The sequence below is a fragment of the Branchiostoma floridae genome, chromosome 14 (genome assembly GCF_000003815.2).
Source record: "Branchiostoma floridae strain S238N-H82 chromosome 14, Bfl_VNyyK, whole genome shotgun sequence".
In the NCBI taxonomy this organism is placed as follows: domain Eukaryota; kingdom Metazoa; phylum Chordata; class Leptocardii; order Amphioxiformes; family Branchiostomatidae; genus Branchiostoma; species Branchiostoma floridae.
In genome coordinates this window covers 19,449,829-19,461,258 of record NC_049992.1, presented here as the reverse complement: position 1 = coordinate 19,461,258, position 11,430 = coordinate 19,449,829, and the positions used below count along the sequence as shown (strand labels likewise).

The 11,430-nt window shown below is 39.7% G+C and overlaps 2 protein-coding genes across 2 annotated transcripts in view; one reads left to right on the top strand and one right to left on the bottom strand.

Moving 5' to 3' along the window:
- LOC118431044 (something about silencing protein 10-like) overlaps positions 1-8,483 on the top strand; it is a gene marked incomplete in the record, with an annotated part of 12,969 nt that extends 4,486 nt beyond the window's left edge. Inside the window, 10 exon segments of the mRNA XM_035842124.1 lie at positions 680-801; positions 2,325-2,483; positions 2,754-2,825; positions 3,101-3,141; positions 3,430-3,529; positions 3,938-4,198; positions 4,842-4,942; positions 5,378-5,477; positions 6,159-6,266; positions 8,056-8,483. Coding sequence (XP_035698017.1) covers positions 680-801; positions 2,325-2,483; positions 2,754-2,825; positions 3,101-3,141; positions 3,430-3,529; positions 3,938-4,198; positions 4,842-4,942; positions 5,378-5,477; positions 6,159-6,266; positions 8,056-8,148 — 1,157 coding nt within the window.
- Positions 8,484-11,014: 2,531 nt separating this feature from the next.
- LOC118430576 (SUZ domain-containing protein 1-like) overlaps positions 11,015-11,430 on the bottom strand; it is a 2,236-nt gene continuing 1,820 nt past the window's right edge. The window contains exon 4 of the mRNA XM_035841533.1: positions 11,015-11,237. Coding sequence (XP_035697426.1) covers positions 11,126-11,237 — 112 coding nt within the window. The 3' untranslated portion in view covers positions 11,015-11,125. The remainder of the gene's footprint in view (positions 11,238-11,430) is intronic.

Sequence of the window (11,430 nt, the reverse complement as noted above, 5' to 3'; positions counted from 1 at the left end):
ATCTTTCGGAAGCTAGCGATGATTACACGTAAGCTTCCCGAATTTTGGCTGAATTCATAGTTGTCCAACTGGCAGTGACAGTAAAAAAAAACAAGAGTATCCGTGACATTTTTCCTCTGACAACATACCCTTGATCGCTACATATCGAACCTCCCCCACCACCATTGTTTTGATTCGTACCGTCGCGCGGTTCACTCGCAGACAAGCCCATTCATGTTCAGTCTCCCGGGGACTATGGCTTCGTAGACAGCTCACAACGCGACTTACAGGTCCACGAAGTTAATTGTCAACAACAACGGACTGGCTTCCAGAATGGCGGTGTGATTTCCCGCCGAAGGGACCGAGGTTCACCGAGCAAAACGGCTGGCATGGCCAGAAGGGCCAGAAGTTTCAATTCTGATTTGTGACGTCAGCGCGCAGGCAATCAGAACGAGGCCATTACGTCATCGGCCAGCGCGGCGGGAGAGGGGAGGAGAGCGCGAAGTTCAAACGTGTCTACAGGGTCATATTGGGCGGATTAATGTAAAAATTGACGTAAATCAACTTTTTAATGAGTAAGCTACTGGAAAATAATGAATTGAAGATTTTCTGATGCTTTCCTTTAATATAGGATTCTTCTCAATTTTTGTATTTCCCTGACATGGAATGTGGTATACAATGTGTTCTGTTGTGTCCTCAGGAGTAGTAGGGGATGAGGAGGAAGAGGAAGCTCAGAAGGAGGAGGAGAGAGAAGCTCTGGCCATTCAGAAACGTATGACTGAGGCACTCAGCGAGGAGGACTTTGGGCTAGACCTCTTCAAGGTACTTACCAGTCTGTTGCTAAAATGAAAAGGAATCTCCACAAAACTGAAACAAAATGACTTAGTTTGTAAAAATGTTTCTCATATGCAAGAAAGATAAAGGTGTTAAAATATTTGTTAAGAATAATGGAAATACAATAACAACTGGATTCTGGGTCACTCCAAAATTCAGGGTCACTCTACCCCTGAAGTAGCTGCATGTATATTCTCACTTTTTCTGACCAATAAACACATCACTACTTGTTTGAATGTAGCCAGGTCAAGTTAGACTCAAAATACTTTTATTCTGTCTAGTCTACCTTCACAGGTGCAGATAACTTTTGAAATTACCTGCACCAAAGAAATGTTACCTGCACCATTTGAATATACCCCAAAAGTGGCCATGGATAAAACAACCTTTTGAACAACATTTACACCAGTCCTGTAGGAATAAGTTACAAGGACAAGTCTCAAAAGATGGAATATATGGTCAAACCCATGAGTGTCTGATTCGATTTTTTTTTACACCACTTATGGTGCGGTACTAGTATTCACAGATTTTATAAACAAAAATCACACTGGAAGCTGTTCATTGGCCATCTTTATCGCATCTCTTGCTTGTGGCATAACAACCAGTATAGCAAAGAAAAATCCACTTTATAAATACACAGTGCATAACATGGTGCAGGTTACCACTGCGAAAAGTCCTTTTTCCGGAACCGCAAAATTAAATCCCCGCGAACTTAAATGCATTTACAGTATCTCCTTTTACATGGCATTGATTTTTTCTTATGCCGTCATTTATACCTCCAGCCAGCTAAGAAACCCACAGAAGATGCTGCCCTACCAGAGGAGGAGGCAGAAGAGAGAGTCTTACAGGATCTGAGTCAGCTGTCTCACATGATGTTTACTTCTGTAATGATTTATATCTCCAGCCAGCTAAGAAACCCACAGAAGATGCTGCCCTACCAGAGGAGGAGGCAGAAGAGAGAGTCTTACAGGATCTGAGTCAGCTGTCTCACATGATGTTTACTTCTGTAATGATTTATACCTCCAGCCAGCTAAGAAACCCACAGAAGATGCTGCCCTACCAGAGGAGGAGGCAGAAGAGAGAGTCTTACAGGATCTGAGTCAGCTGTCTCACATGATGTTTACTTCTGTAATGATTTCTCCCTCCAGCCAGCTAAGAAACCCACAGAAGATGCTGCCCTACCAGAGGAGGAGGCAGAAGAGAGAGTCTTACAGGACCTGAGTCAGCTGTCTCACATGATGTTTACTTCTGTAATGATTTATATCTCCAGCCAGCTAAGAAGCCTACAGAAGATGCTGCCCTACCAGAGGAGGAGGCAGAAGAGAGAGTCTTACAGGATCTGAGTCAGCTGTCTCACATGATGTTTACTTCTGTAATGATTTCTCCCTCCAGCCAGCTAAGAAACCCACAGAAGATGCTGCCCTACCAGAGGAGGAGGCAGAAGAGAGAGTCTTACAGGACCTGAGTCAGCTGTCTCACATGATGTTTACTTCTGTAATGATTTATATCTCCAGCCAGCTAAGAAGCCTACAGAAGATGCTGCCCTACCAGTGGAGGAGGCAGAAGAGAGAGTCTTACAGGACCTGAGTCAGCTGTCTCACAGGCAGCGTATGGAGCTACTCAAGAAGGAGGCACCGGAGCTTCAGGAACTCATGGACGACTTCAAGGAAAAGGTAAGAAATCGATAAGGCATGGGGGAAAAAATGTGTTGCCTGTTTCAGTCCCCAAAAAATGGGGTTGGTAGGTAGGGATTATCATCATTTTTTTCTTGTAATTTTTATTTGGGTTGGCCAAAACTCTGTGACGTGTGACGTATAGTTGAACAAAGTAAACTGAAATGTGCAATTTTGTGTGCAATAGATACATTTATCCTTCATTAGATAGGGTAAGCAGTGTTTTGACTTCAATAGTAACTTTACGTTTTGTCATTTTTACCCACACAGCTACAAGAGGTGATTGACAGACTCCACCCCCTGCTGAAAATGGTTCGGTCTGGAATCATACCTCCTGGAAAGGTATGATAACTATTGGGCATTGCTGTAATATTTTATTTATCTTAAAAATCTGGGCCATGAATGTGCATGTAAAAAAGATTTAACATGTTTTTTTTTATAAGATAATCCAACATCTTATATATTACCAAGTGACAAGCTAAGTCAAAGGAAAGTAATTTTCTTCTTTACATCATCACAGATCTTCTAACTTACCAGATACCTACTAGTAGTGCTTTAGCTAAAATCATTGATGGAAGATAGCATTTTTAACAGTTTACCTACCATTGTTGTTCCAGGGAGCAACTTATGTGGAGACAAAGTTTCAACTCTACCTCAAGTAAGGCAACTGTCAGTTTGTCTTTACTCCTATGATTTATGTTATATCATATGTATTGTGATTTTAAGCACTAATGATTTGTTACTACAGAGTAACTGACATATTATCAAGATATTATCAGATACGGTTACCAGGAAAAGGACCAATGATTTCAAAAGTAGTCCTTTTCAACCTCGTATAACATTGCCTTATGCACATGTGTGTAGTACATAGTTTGACTGAGGCTGTATACAATTATTGGTTTTGTGTTGGTGTTTCAATCCTTCTCTGTCATGACTTATTTTCCAGTTACTGTGTGAACATTTCCTTCTACCTGGTGCTGAAGGCAGGCCACACCCCCAACGTGCGCAGTCATCCGGTCATCAACAGACTGGTGCAGTATAGAAATGTCAGTCATCAGCAAGTTCTCAATAACTCAACAAATTTGATAAACAGAGTAACCAAAATACAAATTGCCAACCAACCTCTTTGAATTTGTATTCACTAAAACCCAATGAATGCACATTTCCTAATTTTTGAAAAATCCCAAAAAATGTCTTGAAATGTTTGTATGCTAGGTACATGCACATGTATGTGGTCCGTATGACTACCAATTTTGTTTATATACTGTTTTGGATGTGAGAGACTTACAGGCAGGTTTATCTAACTATCTAATGGCTATTACAAAGGGCTTGCCATGGGGATGGCAATAACACACAAAGTACAAGTATGAACTATCTATCTACCTATCTAACAATTTTGTTTCTTGACCCTCGTGTTGGTCTCTATGTAACAGTCTTGTTTCTTGACACTTCAGTTGATCAATGAGTTGGAGCCGCTAGACCAAAAACTGGAGCCAGAGGTGTCCTTCCTTCTACAGCCCAGCGAGGAGGGGGCAGGGGAAGCACCCCCTGGGGGGGTGGGGGCAGGAGAGGCGCAGCCTGGGGGGGTGCAGAAAGCCAGGAGGAAACAGAAGGAGAAACAGAAACCTGCAGACACTCAGACGAACACGGACGGTGTGGCACAAGAGGAGACTTCACAGACACAACAGACTCTCAAGAGTGCAAAACTGAAGAAGGTACAGTCAAACTTGTCTAAGACAACCACGGAGGGATTGTTGTAATCTGGTCTTCTTAGACAAGTAGTCCTCTTGTAAACTTAGGAGAGTGACAACACAAGATATAGACATAGATTTCAAATTCTGTTTCCGATTATATTAAAATTAGTTACATAAACATTTGTACCAATTAAAGGTGGTATCTCACTGGACTTGGGGCACCGGTGCGGCACTGCGGGGTTTGTTCACTGCTGCACTGTTGTGTTATTTTTTCCAATTTAAAAAAAAAATCTAGATATGCCTAATATGTAAAAGTATGACTTACAGGACAACAAAATACACAAAATGTAAGAAAATTTGTTCTTTATCTCTGCAATCTGTTGAGTCATGTTTCGAACCCTGCAGTGCCAAACTGGTGCCCCAAGTGCAGTGAGATGCCACTTTTAGAGTCACATCTTACTACTCGCTTACAAAAGTGGTAAACTTGCTTTACAAGATCCTGAATTATTCTACACGTAGTTTACTTGACACATTGAACTTTTGATTGAATTACCCAGTTACTGTTAGAAGCAACATAGTGTACTAATACTATGGCAATGTAGTCTAACTCAGTAGCTATAGGAAGTTTGCAGGTGACTTGATAATGTTTTCTGTTTCCCACCAGAGAAAGAAAGAGCACCTGACAGCAGCAGAGAAGGAAGCTATTGAGTTCTATGAACAGCTGAAGGCCAAGAGAAGAAAAGCCCAGCAAGAAGAGGACGAAAGGTTAGTCAGGAAACTCCAAAGTGCCTTGTGTGTGTGCAGTGACAGATATACCAAATGAGTAAATTTGTGTAATTTTCAAATTCTTTCTTGCAGAGTTTCAACTTCAACATGCTATTCTTGTTTGTATCAGTCATAATATAATTGTAAAATTAAAGATGTAGCTGTGTTTCAGTCTATGTAGCATGGATCTGTTTCATACATACATCAACCTTATCTTCAAACACCCTGGCTAACTCTACTCAACATTTTACTGTACATATACTGTATTCCTGTAAATTGTATGTTTTTACATTATTTTGTTTTCGTCACTATGATATGGGAAGAGTGCCTGAAATGAAGTTGAAAGGAAAAAATTATAACAGCATATTGATATTGATTTTTAAACGTTGTTCTTCACATTAATACAAATCCTTTACACAATTCCTTATTTTACAGCCCTGGAGAAGAGGAAGAAGACACAGTGGCAGAAGATAAGCCAACCGAGGACCAGATGGAGGTGGAAGAGGAGGATGGGAAAAGAGCCATCACTTATGAGGTAGGGTGGCTGCGTCAGGAACATACATGTACTACTGGTATCTGTGTTGGAGGTTGTATCTTTAAGGCTGGTTGTCACTACTCACTAGTATACAATATCCCAAGACTTTGAACAATTGGGAGCAATTTTTCAGACAAAAAAAATCCTTGAGCTAAGACTTGTCTCTCTCACCTCCTTATTGAATCATACAGGTAGGCTTCTATTATGTAGAAGCTACTTAGATCCATGAATTTCCCATTAAAGTCTTTTACACTTGAGGGCTTTAAACAATGGCGAGCAAGCTTAAATACCTTTGGTGTATGAGATGAAATCTTTGTATAGCAACTTTAGTACAAGTGAGGAAGCAGTGACTTCACTTGTTAGTAGTAAAGTGTTCAATCTTTTTTTCCTTCTTTACTCTTGCAGATATCTAAGAACAAGGGCCTGACTCCCAAGAGGAAGAAGTGACTTGTTAGTAGTAAAGTGTTCAATCTTTTTTTCCTTCTTTACTCTTCCAGATATCTAAGAACAAGGGCCTGACTCCCAAGAGGAAGAAGTGACTTGTTAGTAGTATAGTGTTCAATCTTTTTTTCTTTCTTTACTCTTCCAGATATCTAAGAACAAGGGCCTGACTCCCAAGAGGAAGAAGTGACTTGTTAGTAGTATAGTGTTCAATCTTTTTTTCTTTCTTTACTCTTCCAGATATCTAAGAACAAGGGCCTGACTCCCAAAAGGAAGAAGGAGGAGAGAAACCCTCGTGTGAAGCTGAGGAAGAAGTTTCGTAAGGCTAAGATCCGGAGGAAGGGCCAGGTATGGGCTGTCAGGCACTTCTTCTTGTGTCATTCATGCAAACCTTATTTCCTATCCATCTACTGATAGAATGGTTCATACAGTAAGACAAGAAAATTATTGGTTAAAAAAGCTTGAGAGGTATATGATAAATGCAGTCAAACTTTTGCCCATACAGTCATGTATTATAAAGTTTTACTACTCAAGGCTCGAAATACACTTTTCAGTTAACTTGCACCAGTGCAAGTTGAGCAAAAGGTAACTTGCACCAAAAGAAACTTACTTGCACAACCCAAAACAGTGAACTGTTAACTCTTTATCTCCTATTCTGAAAATTTGCAAATGGATGTGAGTAAATGGGGATACATAAAGACCACATGTTTGGATACTTTTAAGTATTTGTTTTTCCATAGCATATTTTTTTTAGTTTTAGATTGTACAGTTTCAAAAAAGGTGAATTTAGGCTTAATTAAAGATCAATCCAATGTCTACAACTCGATAAGATCCATAGATTTCTTCTGCATGCCTCGCGATTGACATCCATCACTAATCGCTGGAATGAAGTGGTAGAACAACTCATTACAAGTACATATAACTGGAAAAACCAGTTGAACATATCAAAGTCACTAACTTGTATGCAAATGTGACTTAAATGCAAATCAAGGTAAGACAACACCAAAGGGATCTTAAGCATTGTAGAGATGGAATTGTCTTGAAATATTGTTTACCTGGATGTCTAACCTCCATGGACAAACTTAGGCTTTTTTATCAAGTGTTATTTTCTTTTACCTTTCAATGACAGATAATATTCTTGGTGTTTGTAAGCTTTTTCTAATGTCAGGTATTAGAGGACAAAATTAACTTGCACTGGTGCAAGTTTGGTCTAAACTTACTTGCACCACACTAATCTTACATGCACAAACTTGCATATGCATGTGGTATTTCGAGCCCTGACTACTACTCTCAGATGGTGCAAGCTAGGGCTGGGTACCGGTACAGAGAATTCAGGTCCATGTCCGGTTCAGGTCCAAAGGATCAGGTCCAGGTCCAGACCTGAACCTGATTCAGTATGAGTCATACCAATGAACCATTTTACTACAAAGAAATCTGTTTGGTGGAGTATTAGACTTACACTGGCGTTTTAAAATCCTACAAAGCTAACTGCACCTGTACGATTGGCTGTAAAACGTGGTAGAAATGACTATAAACTCTACTCTACTTCACTCTTGTTATTTTCTTCCATCTGCAAGCGCCAAACGTGTGAATGCCTGATAAGATAATCTGTTAATTTTCTAATCGGTCCAACATCTGGTCCACCTAATTTTCTCAGGTCCGGTTCTTCTGGACCGGTCCAATAAGAAAAAACGGTTTTATACCGGTACGCTGTACCGATACCCAGCCCTAGTGCAAGCCTTTATATTAAGTCCTAATATCTAATATGTAGTGTAAGTCCTTCTGACACCTGAAGGTGCATAGTGTGGTTCCTATCTCCATTTCAATAGCCCTTGGGCCACTCAATCACTACAGCAGAGAGCTAGTCCACACGTAGTGGTGTGTGTTCAACTTTCATTATATACTCTCTCCCAAATTGCTGAGTGATTTGCATTTTGCAGTATGTACCATTTTTGAAGCCTTATGTATAACTACGCCAGGGATTGAACTACAAACCTACCAATTAAAATACAAGGCGAGAACTCTACTGACTTGCCAATTTCATGGTACAAATACACCTAATATACCTGAGTATAATTTTGGGTTATTCTTATGGAAACTATTGTGGCTTAATTCCTTTGTTTTTGGTTGTACACAGGTGCGTGAACCCCGGACAGAGCTTAAACGTTACGATGGCGAGTTTTCCGGCATCAAGGCTGGAGTGAAGAAGAGCACCCGACTTATTACTTGAGCAGATACATAATCAGTCTTGTCTCTTGAAAATAAATCTTCAACACAATCTACTTCACATCTTTATAGGCCTATGTACAGAGTGGTCTGTGTAAAATGTACTTTTATCATCAGTTTCCTAGCAAGCCAATTGTTGGGGCAGCAAAAGTCCTGACCAGTCTTTTAGGTCACTGGTCTGTGATGAAAATGCCATCTTTCACTGTAGAGTGTGTTAAAGTGCCCTTTTCTCTGGACTCCAAACTACTGCAACTTTTTACCTATGTTTTACATTAGGCCACACCAATTTAATTTCTTGGTTCACGGATTCACTGGCTCCTATTTTTTGGAAAAAAAAAATTACCACTCAGCAAATTTTCACCATTAAAGGCAACCTAAGCAATATTACAGCATCAAAGTGGAAATATTCTGAATAAGGCAATCTGCATGATATTGACATCTACTACACTGTATTCTCACATTTACATCATCATCTCATACTTTGAGCGGTTAAAAACAGCCCAGAGACAAGTTGCACGAGGATATTACTTATTATTGTACCCCCCAAAAATAAGGACTTGATCTGGAATCATTGTGCAACTCATTCCCGCGCTGTTTTTCACGGCTCAATTTATGAAATAATGATGTAAATGTGCTAAAATAGTGCATTAGATGTCAATATTATACAGACTGCCTTATTCAGAATATTTCCACTTTTAACAATGTGATATGGCTTAGGTTGCCTTTAATGAAACCATTCACCAACTTTCTGGTATAGCAAATTGGCCTTTATATTATAAGCTCCTTAAAGTGTGGGTACAGGTGCTGTTACTGTACAGTAATAGTGTTTTTGTACTTTTTGCACTTGAAAACTTTTTATTCTTTATGTTTTGGATTAGCCGTTACCTTAACCCCAACCATTTTACAATTTTTATTTTTATTTCACCCTCTCGCTTCATATTTTTTATGAAAAAATCGGTGAACCAAGAAATTAAATTGGTGTGGCCTTATAGGTCATTTCATTAAAATAGGTTAGCTGATAAGGTACTGTATTGTAGTATATATACTGTATTTCTTACTGTACTGTACGAAATAGCCACTGAATCATTAGCCTTAGCATTAGAAGATACCCAGATCACGTCACACCAGAAGTGAAGAAGCATGTACAACCTTTGTGCTGAAAAAAAAAGCACATTTTTTCTTTATCTTTATTTACAAATACAATTGCACAGTGGTAGCACGAGCAAGAAAATAAACCCTACCATACAAAGCGTATCCTTTTCACAATTATCTCAACATTTTCAACAATCTTACTCTATACTATTACTTACATCTCTTCAATACTCTGCAAGATACATGTACATATGTGTAAGAAACGCTCTGCAATTATGTTGCACAAAATCTTGGCTAGGCTTCCACAATTTATCCACATGTGGCTGTTTTGTAAAGGTTTACCAATTGCAGTGTTAAGACGTTAACACAAAGCCACTATCTCGGAAGTCCAGAAAGTTTCGGTTCAAATAAAACTACAACGTAAATACTTGTTCTTTCCTTCGTTTTTCTTTTCCACTTTCTCTTGTAACATTGATAAAACTATACATACTGAGATATCAGTAAGCAGTCCTATTAATAATAAGATAACGGAGATTCAAACTATAACTTTCCTGTGATATAATGCGGATGCATGAAGTAAGTGAGTAGCCTGAGTACCATTCGTATTCTACCGGGACTCCTTACACTCGCTACCCCTAAAAATATTTTTTTTTAAGGAAGTGAGTGTAAGGAGCCCCGGTAGAAATAGGATGGTACCCAGGCTAGTAAGTGAGGCAAGAACTACTCTGAGTTTCTAAGTATACAGTTGAATGTCCTAGCTTAGGAAACAAAATTAATCATCAACCAAAAATACGAGCTCTTTTCCTACACCCTGTAATGTCTGCAGACACATAACTCTGAAGGGCCTTGTAGGCCAAGATGGGCTATCTATAGACCTCTGGAAGTTATAACTACATGTAGCCCAAACCCTGAAATTGATATTACCGTTGTCCCGAGTACATTGTAGATGTAGCATTTGAGAAGTAGAGCATGGAAGTCAAACATTGTAAAGATAAATTTTTTTTCTTCTTCTAGTTAACATTTGTTTGACACACAGTTCAAAGCATAGAAGTTTGAGTCAACCGTAAGGTAAGACATCATACCTTGACATCCATCAACATGTAAATTTAGTTATATATAGAACAGCTCATCAGCATTGATGTGCATTAGAGGGTAAGGTTAAGGTATGCCAAATAGGAGTCACTCAAGCAACTCGATATGATTTTGGAATATGTTTCCAAAATCATATCCAGCTGCTTAGGTAGCTAACTACTTAGCATATCTCTGTACCTTCAATGTAGAAAGGTTTAGGTAGTTTGGAGTTCGTTTCAAAAATACAAGTCATCTGCGACAGGAAAACCTTTCATTCTTATCCCTGAACAGCTCAAAATACATGAGTCTTCTTTTTTTGCTGTGTGTCTGCTTTATAGTATTGATTCTAGTAGCTCTTTGAGCTGGGTTAGGGATATAAAGAGGGGGGGGGGGTAGGGAATCTGGAGATTTGCATATACCGAGATCTCTTTCTTTCAAAGCGCAGTTCTTCTGTGTTTCTTTATTGTGATGTCTTAGTACTAGTGTGGCCTTATGAGTGTAAAGGGCATATGTTCTGGCATCCACCTATGTAGGGACATCCAACAGCCAAACTGCCTGTCTGGATGTATCCCACTCTTTCAACCGTCACTCTTAGTTCCTGTGGACGTCCCCCCCAAACCAGCTGTCAGCCAATCAGACAATAGGCTTTCCGTTTTCAAAAGCTGTCTTGCATGTATAAGGGTAACCTCATTAATATTTATAAGCAGGGCGGTCAGGAACTAAGAGTGATGGTTGAAAGAGCAGGGCACATCCAGGCAGTTTGGCTTTTGGATGTCCCTGCGTAGGAGGATGGTGTCCTGGTGAGCTGCGGTCCTACACTATCTCTGGAGCTGGAACCCTGCGCTGCCGTCCGGCCCTCGAGGCTGGCGTACAACGTTCACTCCATCTTCCACTTTCAGTTCCTCCAGCTGCTGCACTAGATGGGCAGGCCTGGGGAGTACAGGAGAGAGAGATATAATCTATAACTTATAGTATGAGTCATAGGAGTACAGTAAACAATAAGAGATACTAGTAATGATAACATGACTGTACACAATAGTTTTGGTAATAGCATGGAATTATATACGTTACTGTTTTCTATTTCTCCCTCTGTTCTCTGCCAGGTACGTTTTTTAGTCTATGC